The sequence below is a fragment of the Macaca mulatta genome, chromosome 15, assembly GCF_049350105.2.
Source record: "Macaca mulatta isolate MMU2019108-1 chromosome 15, T2T-MMU8v2.0, whole genome shotgun sequence".
NCBI lineage: Eukaryota > Metazoa > Chordata > Mammalia > Primates > Cercopithecidae > Macaca > Macaca mulatta.
Window position 1 is genome coordinate 48,940,237 of NC_133420.1, and position 15,320 is coordinate 48,955,556.

The 15,320-nt window shown below is 44.9% G+C and overlaps 1 protein-coding gene across 25 annotated transcripts in view; it reads left to right on the plus strand.

The window, feature by feature from the left end:
• Positions 1–15,320, plus strand: part of PTPN3 (protein tyrosine phosphatase non-receptor type 3) — a 122,430-nt gene that overhangs the window by 41,839 nt on the left and 65,271 nt on the right. For 9 of the 25 annotated variants that reach the window (XM_077968353.1, XM_015117123.3, XM_015117126.3 and 6 more), the window contains 3 exons: positions 2,490–2,568; positions 8,549–8,593; positions 12,119–12,171. In XM_077968353.1, the coding sequence (XP_077824479.1) occupies positions 2,490–2,568; positions 8,549–8,593; positions 12,119–12,171 (177 nt within the window). Of the gene's footprint in view, positions 1–2,489; positions 2,569–7,783; positions 7,892–8,512; positions 8,594–12,118; positions 12,172–15,320 lie in introns of all 25 variants that reach the window. The other 16 variants (XM_077968350.1, XM_077968345.1, XM_077968346.1 and 13 more) reach the window with 4 other exon arrangements.

Here is a 15,320-nt window from a genome sequence, read left to right on the forward strand (position 1 = left end):
GAGTTCTGGGCGTCCGGAGTCATGAGTGAGGTGACTTCTCCCTGTCTGACTTGTGAGTCAGCAGAGATGCTTCCAGATCAGCCTTCTAGGATCCGCCCCAGCTATGGGAAAGAAGGGGAAAGGTGAGAGTAGGCAGCTCAGAGCAAGGGAACCCACATTTCTGTATACAAGGAAGGAGAATGAAGGAGGATGGCCTTTCTTAGTCCGCTGTGAGAGTCAGGGTGGAAAAGGGAGACAGAGAGATAGACAAACACAAACGCCTCATACTTTCCAACAGCATAGTTGCATTCATGGAAAACCGAGCCATAGGTAGGTAATGTCACCAATACAAAAGTCTTCCAAACTACCGCTTATCTCTTAGAAGTGGATCCCAATGCTGCAGTTCACTCCTAGTTGGGTGGCCAGTCAGGCCACACCATAGCCCACTCTCTGCCCTAATCTGCTCTGAGCCTGATGTTCCAGCATTGCCAGCATTGTTCCCCTTTATGCCACTCATGCCCCAGACAAACCTGGCTGATCTGCAGGGCCTCCCAGTGCCTTCCCTCAGTCTGTTTCATCTGCTGGAAATGCTTTTCCCTCCCACTTCCCTCGTGAAATCCTGCCTTTCTTCAAGGCTGCTCAGATCTCATTTCCTCTCCTAGAAACTGTGGGTGGCTCCCTCGACATTCTATTAGATTTACCATCTCCCATGTTGGGGCTCTGAACGCTCTTGTCCTCATCTTTGTTAATTGCCTTTACTTCTGTCTCAGAACTGGCAAGTTCCTTAAGGTTAGGACCCTTGTTGTATTTCTCTCTGCATCCCCAAGGTGCCCAACTCAAAAAAAGTGGCCAGTGCATGGCGGAGTGGAGAAGGGCAGGTGGATTTGTGCACACAGATATGCATCACAGGATGCCCCCCAACACACACACACACCTGCTTCAGCACTCAGGGAGGAAGGAGTAGACACAGTGGCCTTCACTCCCATGTCACTGCTGCCCCCACAGGGAGCCAGATTCTCAAAGTTCTTCCCTCCCATGAGCTGCGTCCTCCTCATTCAGAAGTACCCATGGGAGCCTCAGGGCAACTTACAGACAAATACCTGCCCCATCCAAGTCCCCAGGAATGAGTCCACACAAGGCATGAATAGGTACTGTCATTCATTCTTTCATTCATGCTTTCAGTGAACATATCCTGAGCTCAGACTGTGGCAAGGTGCGGGGCTAAGCCCTGGGAATCCAGTCCAGATCAAATTTGGACTATCCCCTCAAGGCCCACAGCCAAGTGTGCAGACAGCCCAGAGGGTTCGACATTCTATGATGGTAGTAAGCACACGATAGAGGACAGCCAGAAAGACAAAGAGGCTAGGCCTGCAGCACAGAGATGACAAGTTTTAGAAGAGGGGAAAGGGAGGTGAACAAGCATCCCAAGGCAGCAGGAGGACATTGTTCTCCCCTGATGTGCATATTGTTATAGCGCCATCCACTGGTACTTAGACATGTGGACAGGTGTACTTGGGCACACACCCATGAGGGATTCTTTGAACACATGCTACAGATAAAGAAAGAAAGCACTAAAGATCAGGGAGGGTAGAGTTCAGGATGAACTAAGGTAGAGGGAGGAGATCTAGCAGGTTAGTGAGAAGGACTTGAGTTGCAGAGAGCAAGAAAGTGCTCAGTGCCTAGATAGGGCTGGCGGATATTTACTGAGCCATGATGGTGAAATTGACATGAAGAAGCTCTCGGGATCTTAGCAGCACGATCTGATCTCCTGTTGCTGTATCTATGAGAAGAAATGGACTAATTTTATCCACACAAGCGAATTGACTCTGGATGTTGATGTATAAAGCCGTATTTAAATATGTTCATTGTCTGATTTACTAGTATACTAACTTAATATACTTTGCATTAAAAGCATGAGATATTTTGTAGTTTAAAAATGAGTTTGAAATGTGGTAGAGCAGAATCAAAGATCTCAGTACTCTAATTCTGGTTTTGTCACCAGCTGTGTGACCTAAGGCAAGTCACCTCTCTAAGTCTTTGGCTTATCTGTAAAATGGGGCTACCAGTAGCAGCCTAGCCCACTCATAGTCATGGTGGTGTCAAAATGCAGGAATGTACATGAAAATGCTTGAAACGTATAAATGGCTACACAAATGCAGGCTATTATTTCTTTGTAAATTTTGCATAATAATGCTGATTTAAGGATTTTTAAAATTCCTAATACAGATAACGGAGTGCAGTGTTTAAACACAGCCCTAAGATAAACATGTGATAGGAAGTAGATGATAACTCAGTCTGTGCTGATGTTGCATAAATATTTTGCTTTTTGAAGACGTGGAGATTTCTGAAACAATCAACTAACTTACGTACTCCATATTTGAAATTAGCCCTTTTATAATGGAAAAAGCTATGGTTGAGTGAAAAAATGCGTCACTTATGGAAGAGAAGCAACTTACATACATTGACTTTGTCAAAGGGAAAATTTAATTTGTTTTTGAAAAATGTTGTAGGAGGTTTCCCCTGTACCCTGCATTTTCGAGTAAGATTTTTTATACCTGATCCCAACACACTGCAGCAAGAACAAACCAGGTAACAACATTTTTTTAAAGTTTTCTATTTAGTGTATAAAAATGAGTAACCACTAAAAATGTACTCTTCATTTTATTACTATGGCCAAATAACTTCATTTGGGTGTAACTGCACCAACAATGATGATCCAAGTAAAAATCTGGGGTGCACATACTGACATTTTAATCAGCTAATGAGTTTTCAGTCTTGGGCCTGCTTCTCTTATCTCCTGATTTGGTGCCATTCCCAGCATACTCCCATCTGCCACCTCCTACCTCTCCCACCTCCTTCCACCTCCCTGGCCTCTCCTGCCTGCTGAACACTCTGTGCTCAAAGGACGAAAAGTCATTTTCTACCAATGTAGGCAGGATGTAGAAGACAAATTTGTAAAATAGTCATCCACAGGTCAAACAGCGTGATGTCTCTGAAGAGCTAAAATTGAGGCTCTTGAAGATAACAAGACATCTCTTGTTATAAGAATTTCCTTTCTTTTTTTTTTTGTTTTGAGACAGAGTCTCTCTCTCAGTTGCCCTGGCTGGAGTGCAGTGGTGCGATCTTGGCTCACTGCAACCTCTGCCTCCCAGGTTCAAGCGATCCTTCCACCTCAGCCTCCCAAGTAGCCAGGATTACAGGCAGGTACTACCATGCCTGGCTAATTTTTTTTTTTTTTTTTTAATTTTTGTGGAGATGGAGTTTCACCATGTTGGCCAGGCTGGTCTCAAACTCCTGACCTCAAGGGATCTGCCTGCCTCAGCCTCCCAAAGTGCTGGGATTATAGGCATGAGCCACCAGGCCAGCTTTGTTATAAGAATTTTCTATCAGATCCCCAGTTTGCAAGAGGTAGAAAGGAGAGCAGGCTGGATTCAGCTTGTCTTCTCAGTGAATCAGCAAGTGCAGGAAATATGTGAACCAGATAAGGGAAAGAGGGCTGTGATAGGAGTTGTTTACGCCTCAGGGCTTGGAGTCTCTCCCGACCCTGGGCTGGTACGTGGGTTTTTCTGGGTGTGGGGGACAGAGTATTTGGAATGGAGGAGGAGAGTGTCGCACAAGAAAATTGTTGCTGTTTTAACACAGACTGCACAAACAAACTTTCCCTCCCCTGTGGCAATGTTAAGCCCTTTTATTATTGATCCATTTATTTTTCTTAGGGAGGGAAGCTATTTCACCAGAAAAAAAGCAATAGATGCTTTATTGAATCCTGTTCTACATTCATCGTGGCCAAAAGACATAATCAAGGAGGCAGCATTAACTCAGGCACAGAGTGCTGTCTTCTTTATTTTTTTTAGTAGTAATTACATCACATTTTAACTTGTAATACATTGAAAGGCCAAATATTAATCTGTTACTGTATTTTGCCTTCTTTGTGCACCTCCTCCCTCTACTATAGCAGACATTGGGAATTTGACTGTATTTTTTATTATATTACATTTTAAGCCAGTGTCCAAGGTGTCTGGTATGACACATCAGGTGACCACACAGAAGCACGTCCTGTCCTCTGAGTTTTCTCCATACCAGCTCTTTATGCTGATAAACTGGGGATGGGATAGAAACACTCAGCCCAGCAGGTTACTTCATAAGCTGACGGACACAGAGCTGGTGATGGAATCTATAAGAATGTGTTTGAAATGACCCTACCAAAGTTTCCTCAGGCCGGTGCTAAATAACACGCTCTGGGTCAGGCATGGTGGCTCACACCTGTGAGCTTCTCAGCACTTCAGGAACCCAAGGCAGGAGGATCACTTGAGGCCAGGAGTTTGAAACCAGCCTGGGCCACATAGCGAGACCCTGCCTCTACAAAAAATAAAATTTGACAAAGTTGTCAGGTGTGGTGGTGCATGTCTCAGTGTCTCAGGAGGCTAACTAGGAGGATCGCTTGAGCCCAGAAGTTCAAGGCTGCAGTGAGCCATGATCAAACCATGTACTCCAGCCCAAGTGATCGACTGAGACCCTGTTGCAAAAAAAAAAGAAAACCTCTGTTGAAGGGATGTGTTAAAAACAACATGAATAATACATGTGTGTTTACATGTATATGTGTCTTTTATATATATTATATATAATGTGTGTGATTATATATGTACATGTGTATGTGTGTGTGGTTCTAACCAGTGGGGTTTTTTAAAAATCACAACTCCATAGTAAAAAAATATTTTGTTTCAGAATACAGTACACATATATAAATTACTGAAGAAAACGTTTTGTAAAACTATAGTAAGTACCAAGTACTCTGAAGTTTTCTATTCTGTTTTATTTCCCTTTTTTTTTTTTTTTTTTTTTTTTTTTTGAGACAAAGTCTCGCTCTGTTGCCAGGCTGGAGTGCAGTGGTGTGCTCTCAGCTCACTGTAACCTCTGCCTCCCGGGTTCAAGCGATTTTCCTGCCTCAGCCTCCCCAGTAGCTAGGACTACAGCCATGAGCCACCAAGCCCAGCTATTTTTTGTATTTTTAGTAGAGATGGGGTTTCGAGGTGATGGCCAGGATGGTCTCAATCTCTTGACCTCGTGATCTGCCCACCTCGGCTTCCCAAAGTGCTGGGATTACAGGCGTGAGCCACCGTGCCTGGCCTTACTTCCTTTTTTTAAAAAAAAAATGCCAACTGTGAGCCATTGAATTGATTGTACGACCAACTGGGAGGTTCCAACCCCAAGTCTGGACGGCACTGCCTAAACTAGTGATTGCCACCTGTCTCCTGCCTCCTCATAACACTAGAGCCCCAGGTTTGTGGCATCCACTGGGCACATTAGAGCCCTCCAGAGGCCGAACTTGAGGGAGAGGATTCCTACGGCCAGCGCAGCCCAGGAGTTTGTCTACAGGGCCCATCCCGGCCATTGGCCATCCACTTCCATACCCTGTGAAAGAGAAGCCTACTTCTCTGGAAGCTGACAAAATCTTCCTGCTGAGCCTTCCTGTCTTTTGAGGAACATCTGTGGAAATGTAGGGCATTCATGATGGAGAGAAGCCTTGGGCACAAATGAAGGCTGCCTTCAGGTCTCCAAAGAGTAGTCATGGGAGAAGGGGAACTAGATGTGCAGGGTCATAGAATTGTGGCCAGTGGGTGGAGGCTACAGGGAGGCAGATTTTAGTGCACAATGAGGAATAAACAGTGTGTGTGTCTCTTCTAAAATTCACTGGTTCATAACCGGCACCCCCCATCCCCACCTTCCATCTTAAGAAGGGTGGTATCCCATTGTGGAGTAGAATGTAACTATGACCTTCTGGGATTTCGGCACCAGATTTCTCTTAATGCAACAGGAGCCATGGTGGGAGCCACCCCCATAACTCTTACAGACCTGGTGGGCCACCAGCGCTGCCAGATATATATATATATTTTTGAAACAGGGTCTTACTATGTTGCCCAGACTGGCCTCAAACTCCTGGGCTCAAAGGATCTTCCCTCAGCCTCCTGAGTAGCTAGGATTATAGGCACACACCACCACGCCCAGCTGCCAGATCGTCTTATCTTGGACCAGGCTTCTACCATTAATTCATATGCTTAAAAAAAAAAAAACTTAAAAGATTTTACCTGTATTCCTGGCACATAATATCTTACCCCAGCTTTGTAGTTCCTGTTTAAGGAAATTCCCTCTGAAGGAAATTTTAGCTCTCAAAAGTCAAAGAAGGTGTATAGAGGTGGTATCTGTTCGTTTTTGTTTGTTAGGGATCTAGGCAGAGAGGTCATTACATTTTTCTGAAGTTGAGGTCATGGGTAGGGTACCCACAAGAGAGGTCATTACATTTCTGAAGTTAGGCATCCCAAGCATCTCTTCTAAAGAACTATCCTGTATTCTAATTGTTAAATAAATGTCTTCTTCATTGTGAGCCTCCACAGCTGCTATTTCTGATAAATTTAGATCATTCTTTGCAAAATTTTATATTCTGGCAATCTCAAAACTAGGCTCCTTCAAGATTCCTAGGAAGTCTCCCAAACTTGGGTCGGGTTCCACTATTCTGGTTTCTTTGTGTATGATGCCACGGGGTTGACTCAGAAACTTTGCTCAATATATGACAAGGCAGCATTTGGTGAGTGGTGATCTCCACGTTTATCTTCTCATTTATATCCCTAGGAAGACATACTGATTAGCTGAGCTTGTCAGTGAAAGCCCAGATTCACCATTGGTTTATCTATAACTCTCCTTTCTCTTTTTTTCTCTCAGTAGCACTGTAGGAGGAGAGAACACTTAATTCTGGTTGAATGTCAGCTTGGATAAACATAGAAACAAACTAGAAAGAAATGATGTTCTCCTAGGTGGAAAAGATGGAGATTCCAATACCAAATAGGTGTGAATCAGCAAATGTATGTTATACTGTCTCTCAAGGCCAGGTGTTCAATACATTGTGGGTAGTTAGTTATAATCAGAGTAATAATATCAGAGTTACGACATGGATCCTAAGCTTTTTAGCCATTAAACATATAAGAAATTTGTAGCATAGTGAGTTTTTTAAATAACATGATCATCCAGGTTAAAATAAGACACACTGGGCTGGGCGCGGTGGCTCAAGCCTGTAATCCCAGCACTTTGGGAGGCCGAGACGGGCGGATCACTAGGTCAGGAGATCGAGACCATCCTGGCGAACACGGTGAAACCCCGTCTCTACTAAAAAATACAAAAAACTAGCCGGGCGAGGCGGCGGGCGCCTGTAGTCCCAGCTACTCGGGAGGCTGAGGCAGGAGAATGGCGTAAACCCGGGGGGCGGAGCTTGCAGTGAGCTGAGATCCGGCCACTGCACTCTAGCCCGGGCGACAGAGCCAGACTCCGTCTCAAAAAAAAAAAAAAAAAAAAAAAAAAAAAAAAAAAAAAAAAAAAAGACACACTGACCTCACATATCCTATCTGAGCTTCGATTTTGTCATCTGTAAAAATGGAGATAGCAGTACCTACCTTACAGAGTTATGAGGCTGAGATAAGAGGGAAAGTTACAAAGTGGTACCAGGTACACAGCCCAGAACTGTGCACATAGAAGGCTTTAATACTGTTTGAAGCATTCCCATCTCAAGCCAGTTCCCTGACCTTTATAAATTTGAAGGAATAATGAAACTGATTTGTTTAAATTGTCAAAATTATTTCTCTCCTGCCCCTGTGCGCTTCTGCCCTGTCTATATTAGATTTCAAGAGATTTCCCTTTTGTCATCTTGGCCAGACACTGGAATGTCTATCCCGTTTGAATGGGGATTTATAAAAGCATGGGAGCTAGTGGCCAAGTGTCACATGTATGCCGCATCCCTAAATAGAAGTCTCCCTAGGGCGCTTCCTGACCTGCGCAATGCTGCCGACGGCCTCCTTTCCCCGCTCCCCAGGCAGAGGAGCAAATCACAGGCCGAGGGGCCTGCCACGACTTGCGCACAAAACAGGTCTGGAGTTTGGAAGTTACATTTGCTGGTTGCCCAGAGATGAGTGCAGAATTCAGCTTGGAGGTCTTGGAAACTTCTAGTTGACTGATGTTTATGCTTTTGCTGATGCACCCACAGTTCCTGGGACACAGGAGAATGCTCAGCTGGGGGTCTGTACCCCAGCCAAGGAGGTGTCTTCCCAGACTCCCCTCCTTTTAGCAACTTCATGCAGATGGAGCTTGGGTGGATGGATCCCGGCACGGTGTTCAGAACAGTGGCCCTGCCGGTGTGTGGGCACTGCCTGTGCAGAGCACCTGTGGTTTCTGGTCCTCGAGGGCAGGGGCGCTCACTGACAGTGGAACCCACAGTACCAGCCCATCTTAGGTGGGCTTTTTCCACCCCATTCATCCCTGCTCAGCTCTTCATAGGACAGCCTGTGCTGGCAGAAAATTGCCCCCACCAGTCAAGACGTAGGGTATCAACATAAGCCATGAGTAATGACAGGGCAGCTTCGCAGAGCGTAAGGTAGCACCTGATACCTTGGACCAAAACCGTATTTTTATGTATCTTTCACATGTACAGCTCTTGTCTTTGACTCATCAAACTTTCTTTTTTTTTTTTTTTTTTTTTTGCTTATTTCAGTTTGAGTATGAATTAATGAAAACAATTGTTTCATAGGCACTTGTATTTCTTACAACTGAAGATGGATATTTGTGAAGGAAGGTAATGAGAATTTTACATTTTTCTTTTCCTGTTAGGCTAGCAAAATTCCTGGTTTTAATCTAATGAGTGTTTATTTCTGGTAACAATATCAAATCTAAACGGAGTGGATGTGGAAAGCATCCTGTACAGCATTAGGCTTTGGACATCTGTTTTTATTATACCTCAGTCTTGGCTTAGAGAAGCTAAGGATTGATAACTTTGTTTCATGTTATTTCGGTTTTATTACAAAGGATGCAGCTATGTTTCTGGTAAAGACCTGAGAAATTTTAAAGGGAGGAGGAGACCCAGAATGTACAATGGGCTTCATTCAGGAAGGCAGATCGGGCCTAATTTAGGTCCACTTCTGAGCCCCTTGGTACCCACGGATGACTCATTTTCTCTCTGGGAAGCTTTTTGCTCATCTGCCTATCATTCAGTGCTTCTTGTGTTACCAAGACCATCTCAGTGACTAGAAGGGAGAGGAAATTCCAAGCCAGTGGTCCCTGAGCTACCTCGTTTTCTTGACTTAGGGAAGAAACTGCAGCAGGTAAACTGGTGGGAAGAGCACAGCTTATTCCCAATCTCTTCACCGCGCCCCCAACCCCTGTGAGTTTAGCCCTGGGGAGGAGGGTCTTCAGAGGCTAGCAGTGTGCTGTACCGTGAGGGAGTTGGAGTCTCACTGGGGAAATGAGACCATATCCCATGAAACAATTAGGAAACAATTAGAACCAATATGGGCAGTGGAGACCACAGTTGTCATAAGACTTCAGGAGCCCCTGCTGGTGTGAGCTAGAAAAGTCTTTGTAGATTGCTGGGATGAGCCAGAATTGGGTTGGGTAGAGAAGCGAGGAGGTGGATTTCCCTGGGCAGTGAGAAGACACCCCACCCCCGACAGCCCCACTTGGAAACCACATGCTGAGAGCTTACAGGAGAATAGAGAGGGCTGTTCGTGTCCTATGTAGGCGGGCATCTTACATCTAGCAGGCAGAAGAGAACTGTTGAAGGTTTTTAAGCAGGACGGATGTGGCCATATCCACAAAGATAGTATCAGTGTGCACAAGGGAAGACTGAAAGAGGCCAGGGGTGTTTCAGGCTGGATAGAAGGGAATGGACAGCCTTCAAGGAAGCTGTTTTAGCATCCAGGCCAGAGACCTGGGGGCATGGCAGTGAAGTTTGTGGGGAGAGGAGGTGGAAAGATAGAAACAAGAGACACCTTGAGGAAAGGATTTCCAGAGCCTGTTGACTGTTGAGCAGTCATAGAATTATAGAATTCTCATCACTTAGCTCATCCTCCCATTCAAGGTAGGAATGATTCACTTCCCCAGCACAATCTGCAGGTCTTTGGCCTTCTGCTTGATCACCCCCAGTGAGGGGGAGCTCACCCTTTCATGAGGCAGCATTTTTACATTTTAGGGTAACTTGAGGTTGAAATTACCAACCCCTCTCCTGGGTCCACGCTGTCCTTAGCAGCTGTGGAAGCCCATTCTGTCCTTCTCTTCTGCACACACAGTCTTTTCCACCGAAAGTTTGCAATCCCCTTTTATGAGACAGGCACTGAACTGTGCTGGCCAAATAAGGTCAGGGCTTTGCCTCCTCAGGAGCTTTTAGTCTAACTCTCCAAATACTGGAAATGGGTTGTCTTCAGTTTTTCTTCTCCAAACAAAATGCCCCTTGTTATCTCCATGTGAGTCAGGGCAAATCTGTTGAGGCCCACATCCTGGCTTAGATGTCTGGCCCTTGTCAGGTCCTTACCACCTCTCTGAGGAGAGGGTCTCTGCTACCGAACGCTTCTCCGATGTGGATCAGGCTATTTGTAACTGTGGGTCTTTTGACAGGCCCAGTGGAACATACTGAGCACTTTTCCTAAGTGTCAAGTTGTCCCGACTTGTTTGAGCTGTCCATGGTAGCCGGCACTCAAGGTATCATCTCCTTCTTTCCAAGATGGTTGATCTCGTCCAAGCCCTTCACTCAGCAGGTGGAGACCCCGAAGCCCAGAGTGAAGGAAAGGGATGTGTTTAGGACACGCAGCCGAGTTGAGAGCAGAACAGAGGCTTCTGGTGTTCCCTAGTATGTATTTGGAACACCATTCTTTGGAAATGTTTTTCTTTCTGACTTCTTCATAGGATTGCTTCTTCCGTCTAGAGGGAACCTCCTCTGCCTCTTTTCTAAGTTGTTCCTCAAATCCTATTTACCTGCTCTTTCTCCAGCAAGGACACTGGCTTAGATTTAATCGAACCCCATCTTGTTAGGAGAGCAAAGAGCTGATACTCATCCTGTTTCTGCCTGTCCTACCCACGGGCTCTCTAGATCTCCAGATGAACAAACAGATGGTGAGATCCCTTGACCGCATCTGTAACCTTGGGGAGATTATTTGCAAGTCCCAGCAGGAACACAGCGTCACTTGAGGAACGATGGGGGCCCCTCAGATAGGGAAAGTCGTCTTCGTATGCAGCTGCAGAACCAGCACACAGCACAGTGGACAGGAAGTGGAACCCCTGGAGGGCCACATTATCAGAAAGGAGGAGTGATTCCCATCTTGGGTACTTCATGGGCTGCCATAGAAACTGTGTTCTCCACTTCCCACTGGGTTGCTTGGAAGAATGTTTTTAAAGTCTCGCGGGCTCCCAGTGTTGCTGTTAAAGATTCCTCCGTTTAACAGAGATCTCCCCACCCTGCAAGCCCTCTCCTAACCTGTTCTGCCCAGCAGTGACCCCTGCTCCAGGTCTGCTGGTGAGCTCCTGGGCAGGCCGTGGAGTCTGCAGTTGAATGCAGAAAAGAAAAGGAAGCAATCAGAGGATTCAAAATATGCCTAAGACAGAGGTAGAGTCATTGGCAGAAACAGGGCACCTGGAAAAGCAGTAAGTTTAAGAGGAAAGGAGAACAAGACCAACCCAAGTCCATGATTACTAGTGAATGGCACGAAGACTGAGAGACAGACAGATCACTGAACTCTGTAGATCTTCAGGAGGGTAAATAGATAAAGGAATCCGAAGTCATATAATTAGTTAATTTAATTAAGGAATTGCAGGTTTTAAAATTCAAAATACTTTTCTACTGGTCCCTCCTAAGAGGATGTTACTATTTTAGAAAGAGGGTAATCAAGAACCAAAGGGTCATTAGAACTTAGGAATTTAGTTAGAGAGCCCTATGATGAGTCTCCGGTCTTTACTAGAAAGATTTGAAGGCTGCCCATTGATCTCAGAGTATAATTTTTTCACTTTTTTTTTCCTCTTAGAGATACGAGCCTGACCCTTCTTGACCAGCCAAAGTGCTGGCCATCATTAGACCTTTAGCTTCATGGTATTTGTGATGGCTGTTATTTAAACATGCAAAGGTTTTATTTTAAAAATTTTTTAGTGTGTTACATTTACCTTTACTGTCCGAGATTGATTTGTCTCATAAAGTTGCATTTGTTACAATTCATGTTCTTTTGTAATGGTTGATCAAAGCAAAGAAAGACATGTGCTGCTTACTACCCATGATCTGTGAATGTTTCAGGCTGTTGTTGGTTCTTGTGACTTCGCTAATATGTTTTTCTTCTGACAGGTTAACCTGCCCTCTTAACTCAGCAGTGGTTCTAGCGTCCTATGCCGTACAATGTAAGTCACAAAGGGAGCATTTCACGGATGGGCAGATTGTTCTGATCAGTGTATGGAGAAAGTCATTGGTTCCTCCTGCTTGACCAAGTCCCTCTTCCCCAGGAATCCTGCTGGACAGCATATCTCTGGCTGTCCAGATAGTCCTGCTTTTACCCAGACTGGCACTCTCCGGTATCATGGGGATGTTGGATTAAGGAAGGTGGTTAAGGCGAAAGGAGTGAATGAGCTGTGGTGTGAAGTTTTCTCCAAGGGAGCCCGTCAGACAGTAGACAGCTGTTGCACATTGCATTTTCCAGAACCTTTGCTCAGGCATTTGATCTGATCTTCATACAAATCCCAGTGGGACAAATACTTGTATCAGTCATCTCTTATACACATGGAAACCTAGACCCAGCTAGGTTAAGGAATTTGCTAGAAGTCACCCCTGCTGCTTGTTTGGTGCTACTCTAAAACACTGCTGGGATCTTATGAATTTCTTTTTAGAGTTTCAATATAGCTAATGGATTGTATATTGATCTATACCAGGGCTATTCAATAGAAATATCATGTGAGTCATATATGTAACTCTTAAGTTTTCTAGTACCCTCATTAAAAAGGGTAAAACGAAACAGGAGGTTTTTTATGTTTTATTTAATGCAATATATTCAAAATATTAGCATTTTACCTTAATGTAAAAAGTTATTAGCAAGATATTTTACATTCTTTTTTTTATACTAAGTCTTTGAAAATCAGTCTGGATTTTACACTGACAATACATCTCAGTTTGGACTAACCACATGTGGCTAGTGGCTACCATATTGGATAGAAAGTCCAAATGGAATTTTCTTCAAGGCTGGTTTAAACTGGAGTAGGAATCCGCTCGTTCAGTCAGCAAAACTTCATCAAGGGCATATTCCCTTCCACGTCCTGCGTGTAGATGCTGGGTAGGCATAATGAAAAGAACCAGATGAGAGCAAAATGTCACTTGATAGTAGCAATACAGTTCATCAGCATAGTACTCAGGTAGAGCTGTTTGCAGCTCAAGACCTAAGAAATCTGTACCTTCCCATAAGCCCAAACCATCTTGGCCTGTTACCCTGTTGACCTACTGTGTGGTAGACAGTTAAGGCAGCAAGATGGTCAGGTCTGAGAGCAGGCACTGGTTGAACTACACACTCTGCTCTGGTCTCAGAACGGGCAAAATAGCAAGAGAAGGCTGACCAGGACTGCTGAGGTGGCCCTAGGTCTGCCTACTTCCCTACCAGCAAAGAACAGAAGTGAGGGAGGTGAAGAGCAAGGTGGCTGGACCTGCAGCTTACCCACCCATCTACATGGAACCAGGAAGTGGAGGGCAGGGGACATCAAAGATGACCACCTGTGATCCTATTCACGAGTAAGACGAGACCCAGAGTTAGTCTCTCCATTGATCCTGCATCTCCTCTTCCCCTAGTGGGAAACTCAAGACAGGTGAATGGGCCTGGGTGGATTTGAACCTTCCCTTCTCCCTACAATATGCCTGGGACAGGCCTGGCCATGTCACATCCATATGGGAAGTGGCATGGTCACCAGTCAGCTTGTATTCTTATGATCTCTAGACCTTGTGAACTGTGTCTCTGCCAGGCCAATCAGCTGAGGAGACTGAGCTTCCCCATATCTCAGAGCGAGTTTGGTGTTCACGGCCTGAGCTTCAGGTTTATGAGGCAGGAGCACTAACTAGAATATAGGCACATTCAATTTAAATCCTGGCATCCCTGGCCAGGTGTTGTGGCCCACGCATGTAATCCCAGTACTTTGGGAGGCTGAGACGGGAGGATCCCTTGAAACCCGGAGTTTGAGACCAGCCTGGGTATTATGGTAGGACCCTGTCTCTGTGAAAACTAAAGAATTAGCTGGGCATGGTGGCGTGCACTTGTAGTCCTCATACTTTCTAAGGCTGAGGCAGGAGGATCACTTAGTCCCAGGATGTCGAAACCAGCATGGGCAACGCTGTGAAACCCCATCTCTACAAAAAATAGAAAAATTAGCTGGGTGTGGTGGTACAGTGCCTGTAGTCCCAGCTACTAGGGAGACTGAGGGAGGAGTATCTATTGAGCCCCAGAGGTTGAGGCTGCAGTGAGCCATAATCATGCCACTGCACTCCAGCCTTTGTGACAGAGTGAGACCCTGTCTCAAAAAAAAAAAAAAAAAAAAAAAATTCTAATGTCTCTGGTAACCAGTTATGTGGGATTGCCTCTCCAAATCTTGGTTTTCTCACCTGTGAAATTGAGGTAACAAGTGGTTTAAGACAGCTCTCAATATGGCTACTTGGTTCAAATTAAGCAGAAATGTGAAGGTGATCTGTAACTAAAAATTCTTTATTATTGGACCATCCCTGGCCGAGTCATTGAGAATTGGACTGGAGCCATATATGTAGGTCTTGCCTTTTCTACTTGTACCTGCCTGACTTTGAGCTTCTCCAGACCTCAGTTTCATGACCTGACACATGAGGATAATAAGTGTCTCCTTCAATGGTTGTAGTGAAGATGAAATGAGTTACTGTATGTAAAACTATTAGAATAGTGCATGGCACGTGGCAAGTGTTAGCTCTTACTGTATTTTCATTATCTGCCCAGAAGAAAGCTGTCAGGGAATTGCTTATTGTAAACAGTAAATTCTATTTAGAGTAAAATTTAAGAACCAAATAATTCTATGCCAGGCTTCAGTAGTCAGATTCCCTTCTGCAAAGAACCGATAGAATGGGGGCTAACGAAGTTGTGGGCACCTAAAAAGTACAAACTGGCTTCAGTAGAAATATTAACATTACTATCAAGCTAATAGAATCATGGCTTATCAGGCAAGCAGTTTTAAGTATAAGCTTTTATCCCTCCACCCTCAATAAATATATATATTGCAGAGCATACATTTCTTTAAGATTAATACTTGCACCAGGCATGGTGGTTCACGCCTGTAATCTCAGCACTTTGGGAGGCTGAGGCAGGCGGATTGCTTGAGCCCAGGAGTTTGAGACCAGCCTGGGCAACATGGTGGAACCGTGTCTCTACAAAATATACAAAAATTAGCCAGGTGTGGTGGTACACCCCTGTTGTTCAAGCTACTAGGGAGGCTGAGGGGAGAGGATTATTTGAGCCCTGGAGGTCGAGGCTGCAGTGAGCCATAATTGCACCACTGCA